The sequence below is a fragment of the Ambystoma mexicanum genome, chromosome 8, assembly GCF_040938575.1.
Source record: "Ambystoma mexicanum isolate Mex_15411 chromosome 8, UKY_AmexF1_1, whole genome shotgun sequence".
NCBI classification, from domain to species: Eukaryota; Metazoa; Chordata; class Amphibia; order Caudata; family Ambystomatidae; genus Ambystoma; species Ambystoma mexicanum.
In genome coordinates, this window is record NC_090929.1 from 1146775391 (window position 1) to 1146791170 (window position 15780).

The 15780-nt window shown below is 50.1% G+C and overlaps 1 protein-coding gene across 4 annotated transcripts in view; it reads left to right on the forward strand.

Annotated features, from left to right (window-relative positions):
- RHOBTB1 (Rho related BTB domain containing 1) overlaps nucleotides 1-15780 on the forward strand; it is a 760683-nt gene that overhangs the window by 549868 nt on the left and 195035 nt on the right. For 3 of the 4 annotated variants that reach the window (XM_069611207.1, XM_069611209.1, XM_069611206.1), the window contains one exon: nucleotides 15425-15626. In XM_069611207.1, coding sequence (XP_069467308.1) covers nucleotides 15435-15626 — 192 coding nt within the window. In that variant the 5' untranslated portion in view covers nucleotides 15425-15434. Of the gene's footprint in view, nucleotides 1-15306; nucleotides 15627-15780 lie in introns of those variants that run through there. The other variant, XM_069611208.1, reaches the window with a different exon arrangement.

The window sequence follows — 15780 nt, forward strand, 5'->3', positions numbered from 1 at the left end:
GCCACAGACAATATGCTCCCAGTAATCAATAACAAACAGCACACATGACCAAATACTTACCAGCAACACAACACAATACAACACAGGATGAAACAGTGGCAAAATATGACCGTACAAAATCAAAGTAGTGCAAGTCTTACAACCTGAATAAGCCAGCACATCGACCCCTTCCAACTGCAGAGTGTTTGCTGTCAGTCAAATGTGTGCGTGTACTGCATACAACATGAACTGCATCTGCAAAGGAGACGGCCTTGTGAAGACATGAAGAAGGTACCTGTGAATAAGGAAGAAGACATGGATGCACAAGCACATATCAATACACCATGCAGTGTTCAATACAACAACATTCCCCACTAGGGATGTGCACACAGTTTTGACTACAGACTGCCCACACAGCTCATGGGAGCCCAATGTCATTGTGTAAGTCACTGTCACTTGGTCACACCCTTTGCAAGCCCATGGAAAGGGGAAACAGAAGGGGTGTGTGTGTCATGAACCCAAGCATCTAACCCAAAGACAGGACAAGCCTGCATGTGCCCAGCTGGAACACACAGTGGATGCCCACGGGAGCCACACAAGGCAAAACACCCAAAAACAAAAAAAAAACTAAGTCAAAAATGTCCATGTGGGGACCGGGGGGAGGGGGAACGCCACCCAGGAGGTTCGAGGACAGGGTGCACCCCAACACCCACCTGCGTGGATGTTGCGGGGAAAAAAATACCTCCATGGGCTCATGGCCTGCACGGCTACGCCAATGTGGGAGAAGTGCTGTCGCTCTCTTCACCCTCTGCTGCTACATCAGGAGGTGGTGGTGCTATGGGAGGCAGCCCACGCAAAGCCCTGGTATGGTCCTCCATGGCAGCAAGCATGCGGGTGTGGAAGGTCTGGTTTTGGAGGATGATAGTACGGAGATCCCCATGTAGCATCTCATGGGTTGCCTGCATTTCTGCACGCATGGCCTCGCGTGATGCCCGGATCTCCTCACGAGTTGCCTGCAGCTCAGCTGAGAGCAAACGTGTGAACTGCTCCAGCTGCTGTTCTGACCTAAAATTTCAGGAAGCCTCAAGTTCACCCAGAGTCTCCCTGAGGAAATGGAGTTCTAACCTCAGGGCTTCCCTGTGGCCCTGTGACTCTATTGATATGGCTTCGCGCAGAGTCTCCAGTGCCACCCGTTGGTCCCTGTTGGACGCCAACATGTCTTCCCTGTGTGATTGGCAAATGGAGCCTGTTGCCTGCTGTTGTTGCTCCATCTGCCTTTCAGGGAGGAGAATGGAAGTGGCCACCCTCTCCATTGCCTGAGCCATCATTTCAACCGATTCTCCCTGTTGAGCTCCTATACTGTAAATGGAGTTTTCCCATACAGTATTGCCTGGTGGCGTACGGCCACCGTGTCAGCGGGCACCACACCTGTTTGGGGCAAGGCGATCTGCACCTTGCTGTGCTGGCACTGCCTGAGGCTGCAGGACTGCATGCCCCCTCTGATCTGCTGGCCCAGGAACAGGATCAGATGTAGTGGAGTGTGACCCTGCAACCGTAACCGCCAAAGGCAGAGTTACCAACACTGACATCCCCATAGAGGGGCCTACCCCCGGTGCAGGTGGGTTGGAAAGAACAGCGTGCCTGCCAGAAACACTCACCGATTCAGCACCTGAATCATAGAGGTCTGGGGATGTGCACCCAGAGACACCCGTGGACAGTATGGTCTGCAGGAGGATAGGGTTTTCACCCACCACCACACCAAGTCCTCCACTGGTGCCCGGTCATGGCTGAGATTCCTCCCGGGTCTGCACCATCTCCTCCACCTCAACAGCATCAAGTGCATCATCACCTGCAAAAACATGAAAGACAACAAATGGAAACAGGCATGAGCACCATAGCACACACATAGGCCTGACAAGGCAGAGATCCAGTACATGAATAACACATGTCCCACACGACTATAACCCTGGCATGCATGCACTGTCAACGAGTTGGAAGGGGAGGCAAAAAGCAGACACTGAGGACTCCAAGATGGAAAAGCAACACATGTGCTGCATGCTGGATAGCACTGGCATCGCAGATTAGCCTGTGAGTAGCATGGTCAATCCACATACATGACACATGCCAGCACACAGATGGGACGTAGCATAGCCATGGTACATTTGACAAGTACAGCCATATGTCAGTGAATGAGTACTGTCACCCATCCATGTGAGATGGACATGATGAGATGAAAAAGGCAAAAGTGTGACAAAATACGCATGTGCCACACACTGCAACACACCCAGTGTGCAATAATACAGTGATGGCAGGCAGATGGATGCATCAATGGTTGGCCACTTCAACATGAAAGGAAACAACAATCATGTTCCACATTCAAACAGGCCCCAAAAATTAATGTGAGCAGGCCAATACTTAATCAGCCTGAATGGTCAAATCATTCCCATAACAAGGTAATAAATGTGGGCCAATGTGGGTTGTAATGTATGACAGAAGTATGTCACATATGTGGCATTAGGGCAGAAAAAAGCGTTGCAAAAATGGGAGGATTGAAACAATCCGGCTGAATGAACACTGGAAAATCAGAACAATGTTGTTGCAAGATGACAGTTCAAGGGCAACTGTAGTAATGTGGCGCTAATTGGCTACTGTGGGCTGAAGGGATACTGTCCTACCCAAACCCAAGGCCGGTGAATGGTTTAGCACATGGGTGACCCATACCACTCAGGAGTACACACCCTCACCTGGCACTCAATCATTACACATCACCCCAGAAACATACACATGGATTACACACACTTGCATGGGCACTCACCGGACAATGCCTCATAATCTGGTAGGTCTCCCACGCCTTGGATCTGTTCCTCTGTGACGAAGGTTCCAGCAACAGACTCCTGTTCAGTGAGTTGGTCGTCCTCTGGTGGAGACCTGCCGACAGTCACCAGAGTAGAGGCATGATTAGAAGCCAGCTTGTTCTTTGCTCTGCATTTAAGGTCATTCCAACGCTTGCAGCAATCATCAGCTGTGTGCCTCACAAATCCAAGGTCACTAATGTGGTCCGCGATGGTCTGCCAGTGGGCCCTACGTTGAGCAGTCATAGTCTTACAGCCTGCAGTCACCAACATTTTGCAGCTATGTGCCAACACATAGCCCACAAGTCCATCAAGTTCGGGGTCATTGAAGCTAGGCTTCCTTGACGTGCTGGAGTGTGTAGCCGTGTCTGGGGTCTCAGCCTATAGTGCAAGAGCACCCTTCTTCTTCTTCTTCTTGGAAGGTGGTGCGGATCCTGAGTGGCTTACGCCGCTCTGGTCAGTACGGGCAGAAGCGCAGGTGGACTGGGTACTAGAAGCCAGTAAAGGCACAATGGCCATAGGTCTTGGTGCAGGCATTGGCTGCAGGGTGATGTTGGCAGGGCCAACGTCTGTGTGATGGACCTGGAACGGCACTGTCCTGGCTGGGAGACTCTGAGCTGGGGTGGATTGAGCTGCAGCTGCCCCTGCAGCCTCCCCACCCTGGCTACTTGGGGCAGCAGATGACATTGCTGCCCCAGATCCACGTGGCCTGGTGACAGCAACTTTCACCGCCACACGTGGATTAGACTTGCTGGCCTGGAAGTCAGCCTGGGAGTCATCCTGTGCCGGTTCAGGTGGCAAAATGGGACGGTCCAACAAGGGCTGAGCTGGGATGGTGTCAGCTACGTTTCCCACAACCATTGGGGGGGGGCATAGGTGGCCCCGATTGGTCCTCCACACACTGGGCTCTAGGGGCACCCTGCAAATCCTGACCACGTCCACCTTTTGGAGGTCGGCCACCTTTGCCTCCCTTACTGCTTGGTCGCCTCCGAACCATGGCACTGATGTTGTGCGTATGGGAGTTGCAGTAAACAATTGTCCTGGGCAATTGGGGTGAAAGGGGTAGGGTACTAGATAGAATTTGTACCCTAGTGCTCTAGCAAGGCTGTATGTGACCCCTGGGGGAAGATGACGGGTCACGCAATGCACAGGCACCCCAAAAACAAAAGTACACCCCTGGTAGACCACATGCGTGGAAAAATTAACCCGCACTACGCTGTGGCACCCAGAAACACAAAAAAAGGCGTACGTGTGTTACACGCAGCCTACAATGACCTCTGAAGGGGTATGCGACACACGGGGGCAACCAAAGTTGGAAAATACGTGCGCGACTCACCGTCTGCCTTGAAAAAGAACGTGAAAAAGATGCGCGTGTGCGCATTGGCAGCACCCCCGCCAAAAGAAGAAAGAACGCAGTCTGAGGAAACAGGGAGTATGAACTGGAAACGTGAAGTAATCGCGTGTGAACCGACAAGAAGTACAAGAAACACTTGCTCGCTCTCCACAAAAAGCACGTACAAGAAAATGGCATGATACTCGTACCTTTTAAGCCAGCCCACACGTGCAACGTCACTTACGCACTCATGCGCTAAGGCCCTTTCCTCCAATAGCACGGTGACGTGCAGTTTTCTCACGTGCTGATTCACAATGCAGCCGTGTTGTGGGGAACGCCTGCGCGCGTATCGTCACTTGCGCGCCTTTCCTCGGATTTCACGCTGACATGCACTTTTTCACGTGCCAAATCACTCCGTATCAAGCTGGCCACGCGAAAACACACGGAAGACCACGCTCCTGCCCAAAAGGCCATTTTCCTGCGCCCAAGAGCCCTGAGCACGCTCCCACCAGCCATCTGTTGCTGCCTGCTGCCCACGTGCCCTGCTCTCTGGTGCCTGCACGTCGGCCATCTGCAGGGGTCCAGTTGCTGTGTCCACCCCTGCTGGAACAGAAGACTCCCGACTGGGATACCATCGCTCCACAGCCCAGCCCCAGGACCCAGTTGCCCACCCCCGCCTGCCTCGGGGGTCGCCATGTCGGGGCAAACACCATCTGAGACCACTGGCGACCCCCCAGCCAGAGAGGCAGAGGGCCACCAGCTTCAGTGAGACGGAAGTTGGTGTCCTGGTGGAGCATGTCCTGGGACATTATTATGCCCTCTTCGGAACATCACGCGCCAACAAGGAAGGACGGGAGAGGATCTGGGAGGACGCAGTGGTTGCCATCAACGCGGAGGGGGTGGCAACCCGCGACATCAAGCACGTCCGGAAGTGCTGGGAGGACTTCAGGTCCAGGACCCTCTACAAGGCCCGGCGCCTAGCGAAGGCAGAGGATGCCGAGGGGTGCCGGGTCAGCATGAGCAACATCCAGATGAGGGTGCTGGAAAGCGTAGGCCCAGTGCTCCACGCCCAGATCCTTCGGAGGCAGACCCGTCTGGAGTTGAGCGGTAAGTGGCCAAGCATTACTGTGTGAGACAGGGCATGTTGCAGTGTGCTGGTAGTCTGATACTTGCCTAAATGTGTGACATAGGCCATGTATGGATGTGTGTGTGCAGGGACATCATGGTCATGCATGTGAGACCAGTAATGCGTGAACCACATGGATGGTGCATGTGTTCCAATGCAACATGGGGTGCTGTATGCGTAATGCACACATGAATGCATGCCAGTCTATGTTCTTGGACATGGGGGCGGGGGGAGTGAGGGATGGGTGCTGCTCTCATGTACATGTATGGTGCACATGTGTGTGTGTCTGAGAAGTGTGTGTGTGTGACTTTGAAACGCCATGGATGCATGACACATGTCCGTGATGATGTGTAGATTCACTCATGCAGTGCGGTCACCGTTGTATCCACTGTGCCTATCCACTGTGTCTATGGTGTACAAGCCATGATGCATGACCCTACGGTGATGTGTGTGCATGGGATCAGTGTGAGCCATGATGCATGTGAGTTTGAAGGCAACATTTTGGTTAAAAGAGGCCCTTTTACATGGATGCTGATGTTGATTGCAGGCACTGTGCCTGTTTCTGCATGTGTGTTGCGTGCATTCACCCATGTATTGTGGAGGGACAGGATGGAAGTGACATTTGACAGTGCCACTCATGTGTTATTGCTTCCTGTCTAGGGGAATATTGTACTGTATCCTGATGCTTGTGTTCTATGTCTCCCTCTACGCAGCGTCAAGTGAAGAGGGTGGAGACGGCGCTGTGGAGCCAAGCTGCGGGAATGCCTCCACCGGGCGGCGACGCAAGGTCCAGCCACCCTCCCAGGAATTGCCATCATCCGGGAGCGAGGGGACTGGTGCCGCGTCTGCCACTACGGCTGTAGCAGAAGGGCCGGGTGAGCCCCCACAGGGGCTTGCAATGCCGGAAGACGGTGTGGAGACATCCAGGTTGGTGGTCTCCACAGAGGAGGAGGAGCCCGCTACTGAGCCGCACATGGGGCCTGGTGGGGGTAGTACCACTGGTGCAAGTGGTGCAGTCCAGGGCCAGGGTCAGGAGCAGCACATATCACCGCGGAGGGGCCTGTGCATGTCGCTGTCCTTGACCCTGTGACTGCACCACCATGCACCAGCAGGGATGCCCCGTCCCAGGCCCGCCCGCAGGTGGGGGGGTGCCATGTCATCTGCCTCTCTACTACCTGCGGACGAGGGGTCCCATGAACGTATGGGCTCCATCCTGATTGGTGTCCCATTGCGCACGCATGACATTCGTGATGACTTTCATGCTTTCGGGGTGGAGCATGCACGCCATCACGAAGAGCAGCGTTGCAACGTGGCACTGTTGGGAGGGGCCCTGGTCGGTGGGTTCCTACATGTGTCGCGCACTCTGGCGGACCTCTCCTCCTCTGTGGAGACTATGCGCCAGTCGTTCTCCCTGCCGTCTTCCGGCCCAAATTCCACCAGGGCCCCCTGTGGCCTGCCCTGACCAACACAGCCAGCTTGATGGAGATCCCATCCCTGCCACAGTCGGGAGTCGGCAGTCTAGCAGGGGTGGACACCACAACAACTGGAGACCAGCTGATGGAGGATGTGCAGGCATCTTCGAACAGGGCACATGGACAGCAGCAGGCTCTAGGTGGGAGCAATGATGGCTCAGGGCCATCGACCTCAGAGGGGCAGGCATCGGCCAGAGGGCATGACGACCCTGGAATGGGTGTGTCTTCCGTGTGGCTGCGGTTGGGCAGGCGTATAGATGCGGAGCGGCGGCGGGCAGAAGAGGTGCGGCTCACAATGGTCAGGGCGGAGAACTCCATGCGGAGGGCACTGAGGCGGGCCGAGTGCCTCGAGGCTATTCGCAGGGAGTTGGAGTCCAACATGGCATCGTCCCTGCGAACCCTCGGGGCCATGGAAGAGGACCGCCTCCAGGACATTGAGCAGGAGTTCGATGATGCCCTGGCCCGGGAAATCGGAAAGTGAGCCGTCGGACTAGCCAGACCCATTGTATATAGTTTCTAGTGTTAGGTTTCATTTTCGTTTTGCTTTATTTTGGGGGGTTTGGACTTTGCCCCACACATTTGTATATAGTTCTTTTTATTAGGTAGTTTTTTTCATAGGTTTCTGTTCTTTCGTTGGGCTCAGGGACCCTTGACAGTTGATTGTACATAGTTGGACAATGGATTTATTGTCACTTTTTCTTTGGATTTCACCATGGATTCATGGATTTTACTTTTTACGTTTCCTTTGGATTTGCTTTGGTGGAGGGAGAGTTTGGACTATTTTTCTTTTGGATTTCTTTGGATTGGTTATACTTTTCATGTACTCATCTTTTGGACATGCTTTTCATTTCATGTTTGCAATTTTATTATGCTTTCATTTCATTGCTTTATTTTTGTCATAATACATTTTGATATTTTATTTCCATGTCTGTAATTCGCTCATTGAGTTCATGCATGTGAAAATGTGGGTTTACACAATCAATGCCAATCAGTGTGTGTGTGACGGACATGTGTTGATGTACATAGTTGACTTTTGGTTTGTGTCTTGAGATAGGCATGTCAGTGTGGGGTGGATTGGGAAATCATTGCGTCTCAAGAATGGGGTGGCGTGCTGTGGTACTTTGGTGGAGATGTGGGCCATGATTGTGCAAATTTGTCATGTGGGGGAGACATGATTCGGGGCCTGCTGGCAGGTGCCCGTCAATTCTGGGTGGGTGGGGATGCTGGAGGACATGAGTCAGGGCCTGAGGCTCACTGCTGCGTGGGTGGGGGTGCTGGGGGACATGAGTTGGTGATCACTAGTGCAAGGTGACATGTGGGCTGGCTGGGGGGCATGCCCATGGTGGATGGGCTGCGTGCGGGACATGACAAGGGGTGCTGGGTAGTCCCTTGTGGTGTGGGCTGCCTGCAGGGGCCATGGAGGGGGTAGAGGGCACACCTGGGAGGACCCATACTGCCAATTCACGTGTGGGACTCCCCGCGCACCTCACAGGATACACGAACCCCACTCTGACAGCGAAATCGCGTGTGAAACTGCCCGCGAACCACCGAAATACACGTACCTCGCTCGCACAGGGCCAATGGCGTGTGAAACTTTCCCGCGCACCCCCGAAATACACGTACCCCGCTCGCAGAGGGCCAATCGCGTGTGAAACTTCCCGCACACCCCTGAAATACACGTATCCTGCTCGCACAGGGCCAATCGCGTGTGAAACTTCCCGCGCACCCCCGAAATACATGTACCCCGCTCGGACAGGGCCAATCGGGTGTGGAACTTCCCACGCACCCCCGAAATACACGTACCCCGCTTGCACAGGGCCAACCGCGTGTGATTCTCCCCACGCAGCGGGGTACGTGTATTCGGAGGGGTGCACGGGGAATTTTACAGGCGTTTTCGTGGTTGGGGGCCTGTATGCTGGTCCACTGGCCTGTGCGCCATGTACGGGATTTATGCGCTGTACATGGTGCACGGGGAGGGGTTGGGGGCGTAACTGGCACTGCTGCAGTGTCGCTGCGCCATGGCTGGTAATGGATGTTAAAATCCATGAATACGCTGTGCGCGGAAATGGATTTTGACGCACGCGGCTGGCGCAGATTGTCGCACGCGTACACTGTGCGCCAGCCGCGTGTGCCACTTGTGCGCTGAATTCTATGAATTACCCCCTTAATCTTTATTCATACAGCTAAAAATATTTCCTTAATATAGTCATGTCTTTTGCGGGCTTGTACAACTCAAATCTGAGTACTGAGCTATTTGCATACAAAAAAGGTAGGAGCTTGGCCTACATGCCCTGAATGCTGAGGCAGATAAAAGTTAAGGCTGGTGCTTGAATTCCCAAAATGTGTTTAAAAAAAAAAAAGTGCCACCTATCGTTTTACTTCATACTACACTACTGTGTCTCAACAAAACAATTCTAATCTTTAGCACGCCTCGCTGTAACAGTGATGGTTGATGTGCTGCTTATCTCGAGTTGATTCATTTGAGCCTTCTAACCTTTCACCTCCTCCCTTCTGAGCATGTTGGATCCGTTACCCCAGTTAGCTTCTTCGTTAATATTTAAAGTGGCGGAATGGGATCACAGTGGTGTTAAAGCACTAGATGGGGATTGCTGTCAATCAAAGTGAACATATGAGCTGAAGGGAAGCTGTCCTGATAAAGTTCTCTATGAAGCAGTTGCACCTCTAAGGCCAGATTAGCAAAACTTTGCCTTTGTGCATAAAAATGGAGCAAATAAATGTAGCAACAATTTTGCTTGTTAGCACAGATTTTTCCTCAATCCGTAGTATCTAAAAATGTTTTTAATAGAGCAAAAATGAAGCAGGTTTTCTGTTTAACATGGAAATAAATGCAGTAAACCCCCTTATTTTTTTGCAATGCAGAAAACATAGTTCCAAAAACAATTGGATTCTTTGTTTCCCTACTGCAAACAATTTTAGATAATATAGATTGTGAAAATACCCGTTTGCTCCAGCATTTGCTCTATTTTTAGCACTGATGCAAATGTTAGATAATCTGGCCTCTGGTCCCCGTTCAGAACCACAATTTGCATCAAGTGAAGTGTGAATTATTTCATTTTTTTTAAAAAGGCTCTTGTTCTCCAGCCGCCAAGCGCACTGCGGAGGAACCATCATATTTCAAACTTCCTCTAGTGATACAATTTCTCAAGGGATTAACTAATGTTTATCCTCCAAAACCATTCCAGGTTCCCTTATGGGACTTAAATTTAGTCTTAAACGTCCTAATGGGCACTCCATTCGAACCACTTCACTCTTGTTCGCTGAGATTTCTCACGCTTAAAACTGTCCTATTGGTAGCACTAACATGTGCTAGGAGGGTGAGCGAGCTACAAGCTCTCTCCTGTAAACACCCACATACAATTTTCCACAAGGACAAAGTTGTCCTACAGGTGAAGCCTAATTTCCTCCCAAAGGTGGTTTCTGAATTTCATATTACTCAGAAAATTACCTTACCTTTGTTCTACCCTCCTCCCCATCCGGGGAAAGAGGAAGAAAGGCTACATAGGCTGGACCCAAGGCAAGCTCTCAGCTTTTACATCAGCCGAATGGCTAGGATCAGGTAAGCAGACCAACTGTTTGTAGGATACTCGGGTCACAAGTTGGGACTACCCATAACAAAACAAACCATCTCCAGGTGGATTATTTTGGCCATTCTGGAATGTTTCAAACTGGCAGGGAAAGAGCCACCCCAAAATCTCAGGGCTCATTCAACCAGGGGTATCGCAGCCTCTTTGGCTCTCCAAAAGAGGGGTACCGGTCCGAGACATATGTGCGGCTGCCACATGGTCGTCCGCACATACATTCACAAAATTTTACAATCTGGATTCCTCCACTAGTCAAGAGACCAGGTTTGGCAAGGCCGTATTACATTCGGTCCATCCCTAAAGGGATACATAACATTCTCACTCCCACCTCCAATTACATGCCACTGCTATGGGAGTATATCAAAGATAAGGAATACGTCGGAGGACACAATCCCTTCGAAGAACAAGTTACTTCTTACCTTGTAACATTCTTTCGACGGGATGTTCCTCCGACGTATTCCTTATCGCCCCTCCCATCCATCCCTGCAGTGATACTTCCGTAGTGGTTGCAGCTTACGCTCCTTCAAGGTCAATAACCAATTCAGGCATGACTTATTTTATGCTACAAAACAGAACTGAGCAACGGACGCAGCGCGTGGCTATTTATGGGCATGGTGACGTCGGCGCCGATACGGTGGCCGTCGAGGGACATCGACTCGGCGGACGTCGACACGCAGCGCCCTCTACAGAAAAAATTTCCGAGGCCAGCAAGCTGGAAACGTATTATCAAAGATAAGGAATACATCGGAGGAACATCCTGTCGAAAGAACGTTACAAGGTAAGAAGTAACTTGTTCATCTATTCAAGAAGATGCAATGAACATGAGAAGCGAGACAAGCTTCTGTTGAGGTGTAATGGAAAAACACTAGAAGTGCCTGGTTTTATTTATTTAATAGTAGTAAATGCGAAGAAAGGGCTCCAGACACGGTTTCGTGTCACGTGGTCAAGTCGAAAATAGACTTTGGGCGAACTACACAAAGACCAGAAGATAAGACCATGCTCACACTCCCTTCTATTCTCTGGCGCAGTGATACTTGCAAGGCCGAGTTCAAAGAACTAATTGAATGGCAGATAGCAGGAGTGATGATGGATGTTGGGCTAATTGGGTGGGGAGGCATGGTCAAGTTCAACCCTCCAGCACCTGGGGTACCAGCTTGCGTGTTGCTAGCGAGTGGAATATTCCAGAAGGGTACAAGCGTGCCAAGTTTGTAGAGGGCCACCTAGCAAAGAGCCCTATAGTTTGTAAGCCTATTAAATGTTTATTTTTATGACAAAGGCGATGACTTGCACTAGGGGTGGGCATAGTTGTTAACCTGTCCTTAGAGACCCAATCACAACCTGTCCCTATATAGAAGGTTTACCTAGGTGTTCCCCTTAAGCCTATCACAACCCCAAGTAGGTTTTCTTATTTTTGCCATGTAGTATGACATCACGTATGATGAGGTTTTGCTATAAAAAAAGTTTTGTATGAAACGCATTGAGAATGCTTGTGCGGCATCCATTGATGCCCGTTGTACTCCCTGTTTTAGATACTTGTTAATAAAACAGCTAAAGATTTGCCAACTTCCTGAGTCGGTCTGATTATTGGTGTTAGAGTAAGAAATGCATCCCCATCCATCCCATACAGCGCCACCTCTTTTAAAGGGCCTACGGGTTCACTTGAATCACTGTCAGGTATGTCCAGGTTCGAAATTGAGGGGAGCTGGGAGCTATTTAGCTCCTGCTTGTATCTGAGAAGAACCTGGTTACTTTGACACCAACCGCTACCAGGAGCTATTTTTGGCTCCCCAGGCCAACTGATGCAGAATAAACACATATATGTAAATTTTACTCTGTGTTTGGGACACACTTATAAATATTAGGACACATTTAGATAACATTTAAAGCATAAGGAGTTATAAATAATGAACAAAATAATGTTTCCATCTTATGTGGAAGTTAGATTTGTGGAACGCTATGTAGTAGGTCCTTGCTCCCCAGTGGTATCTCCTGGTCACTGGTTCATGCTGGCTACCCAGGAGCTGATTTTACCTCATGCTTATTGACTCTTACTTTAGAGCACATATATAAGAATGTGTGTGTTTCTTATGTTCCTAAATCCCCTTTGATTTTATGCAAAACACCAAGTAGTTTTCATTGATGTCATTTATTCTCCACCCCTTTGTCACAGGTGCACTGCTGGGTGATTTCAGCCAGGCTGAAGATGTCGGGGATAAGCAAACACCTTGAGGTGTGTTTGTCTTTGGCCCGCATAAGCACCTTTCAAGTGACACTGCTTTAGTCTGAGACGAATGCTTCCCACTAAAGGAATATATGCATACTATTAGCCCTGCCCAGAGTCCGAAAGGAATTTGTTGACGGACAGCAGTTTATTTGGAAACTGAACCAGACCTCGTTTTATTTACAGAATGGAGACTGGATGCAAACAAGACCACTTGAGAGACACCATGCTGGGGGGCCCAAAGCGCCTCATGTTTTGTTTGCAGGTGGCCCTTGCATGAGTCATGGCCCCTCCTTTCGGCCATGCCCAGAAGAATTACGCCGTGACCCCTTTCCAGAGCCACCCCACCCCCTCGATTTCGAAACTCAAGGCACTGGTCACATGGTATCCCTTCAAAGTGGCTCCCCAGAAATGCATCTGTGTCTCATCGCATGCATCCCTTTCATTGTGTAGCATCGGTCCCAGCGGACTGTTTACTTTCACGCGCCCACACTCCCATTGATGGGTCAAATCTTATTACAGATTGCTTTGTAGCACAGCTCTTCTGTGTCTAGATATCCACTATTGATGCCCCCCCCGCACCCACAACAGGTTACATTGATCAATGCAGTATTTATGGACAAAAATGAGGGCTTGATAGTCCAGAAGATGCATACAAATAGTCAGGCTGCAGTATTGTTTGGGCGTGGTTGTTCTTTTCTTTTGGCAGTTAGATCTTCATCACTTCTCCGTAGAAGTGGCTAGGAGAAGAAATGCTGTATGGTTTTGGAACCGTGCCAGGCAACGCATGTCAGACAAATGCTTCTGGACATGGTTCTTTTAGCCAGTCAATATTGGCAGAAAATATTTTCTTTGGACTTCTGCTTTGTGTCCAGTTCACCTTTGCTGCTAAGACACTACCCTCTGTTGCTTTGCAATCCTCTCAACTCGGAGTGTTAGTGGTTCGGTTTAGCAAGGTCAATTGAGAGCGCCAGTAAGCCTAGATTAGGGAGACCCAAGTATGGACAAGCCGTAAGCCGCCAAGCTGTCTGATATTTGGCTCAAGTTATTGCTCCCTTCTAATCTTCTGAAACCAGTGACTTCAATAGCAGCAGTTTTAGTTGTGCAAAGCCAGTGTATTTAGAGTTTATTTGTTTAAAAAATGCATTATAAAAAAAATCCTTCCCAATGTTTATTCTTAAGTGTTTACTTTTTTTAGGCTAATGTAGTTCTAGAGATGACCTTTGCAGGGGTGCTGGGCTAGATGTAGTGTGTGCCATAGTTCATTATGCGTGTAGCCGCATTAAAGAATATTTTTTAAATTTAGCATTTCATGGCATTACCTTCCAACCCAGAATGATAAAAAAAATTAATGGAAGTATTCAGCATGACAATGTTATATAAAATATAGATTCGTACAAAGCAGGAATAAATCAAAGGTTGAAAATTCTGAATAATACATCTACTCTGCAAGCTAACCTGCACGCAAACACTAGACAAGACCATGAATCTCTCCTCGGCATTCCACTCTGCAAGCTAACCTGCACACAAACCAAGCCCGTCAAAATCTCCTCCGAATTCCACTCTGCAAGCTAACCTGCACACAAACCAAGCCCGTCAAAATCTCCTCCGAATTCCACTCTGCAAGCTAACCTGCAAACCACACACCAGACAAGCCAAACAACATCTGTGCACATAAGCAGGCCTTCACCGAATTGGCACCCAGAGCCTGGAGGCTCTCCCTCCAACCCAGTCATCACACCAGCACTTCCACCATCACGTTCCACAAGATCCTCAAAACGTACCTCTCCCCCTCCACCCTAATCCAGACAGACCCCGCCACCCCTATCTTTATCTATCCTGATTACCCTATCCCAAAAACATTGCAACTTCTTTTTCACCTTGGGTTTGAACTTTGGAAAGCGCCCCGAGGCCCCTCAGCACTGAAAAAACGATTAAATAAATGCTATGCTCAGGTTAGGGCTTTGCATCATGGGTTCACGAGAATACTGGAAATCCTAGCCATTCAGGCCATTGCTCCGTTGAAGTCTTGCCACTCTGTTCATGTTTTGTTAGAATTTCTAGACCTGCCGAAAAAAAAAAACACTTGCAGTCCTTTTACATTCTAATTTGACATATTAGTCGGCTGTAAACCCACTATGGGGACCAGTTACACAATTAAGTAAACGTTATGCCTTGCCTCTTAGGAACAAATAAACTCCCTGCTAATAAGCACCGATGCATTACCCGCAAAAGAGAGCCAGTAAAGTGACCTGTCGATGAGCCGAAGTGGGCGATGTGCCTGGTGTTCATTGCACTCGCGCATGCAGCCCCGCTCGCAGGCTTGTTGACAGCAAGTTGTTATAGTTTATTGATTTCACGTCGGAAGAAACTCGTTCTCACTTTCCACTGTTGGTCGTAACTGCTCTGATTCTGGGCAGGCAGCTGGGGGTCGTGTTTTGGGGGCGACCTGCCGTGCTGCGAGCCAGGCGCGGGGCAGTAAAGCCGGTTTACGCCGGGTTCACCCCTGGCCGCGGTGCCTCGTCGCGCTAGGGGAGGCTTGTATGATGGAAACGTATGACAGGCGGCCGGACTGCAGCCGGATCTGGCCTTAGCGAACAGGTTTATGTTTAGGGCAAACAGCAGGCAAATGATATGCTTATTGGCTCGGATTTGTCTAGGTCAAAACAAAGGCTCGCTTCTGTTTGTTGCTATATAAGAAGGGACTCTGGCCAGAGTCTGTCTTCGCGCGTGACTTTTCTTAAGTGTCCCCTCTGATCTTGTGCCGCTTGGACATGCGGATGTTGTAGAGTCCGACGCCCCATGGGTTGGGAATAAGCTCTGTGTTCTCGTTTTCCAGGTATTTATAAATGGACACTGACATGGACTACGAAAGGCCTAACGTTGAAACCATAAAGTGTGTGGTGGTTGGAGATAACGCCGTGGGCAAGACTCGCCTCATTTGCGCGAGGGCATGTAACACCACCCTGACACAGTACCAGCTTTTAGCAACCCACGTGCCCACTGTCTGGGCCATCGATCAGTACCGCGTCTGCCAAGAGGTAAGCGTTCTCCCATCTATAATGCATTGTATTATCTGCTGTTTCCTAGAAGGTGCAATTATGCCGGGCTCCCAGAGACGGCACGCGCTGTACGAGTGCGCTGCCCCCCTGTCCACTTTCACGGCGCGCTGCATTTGGTGCGTCCTTTAAATCA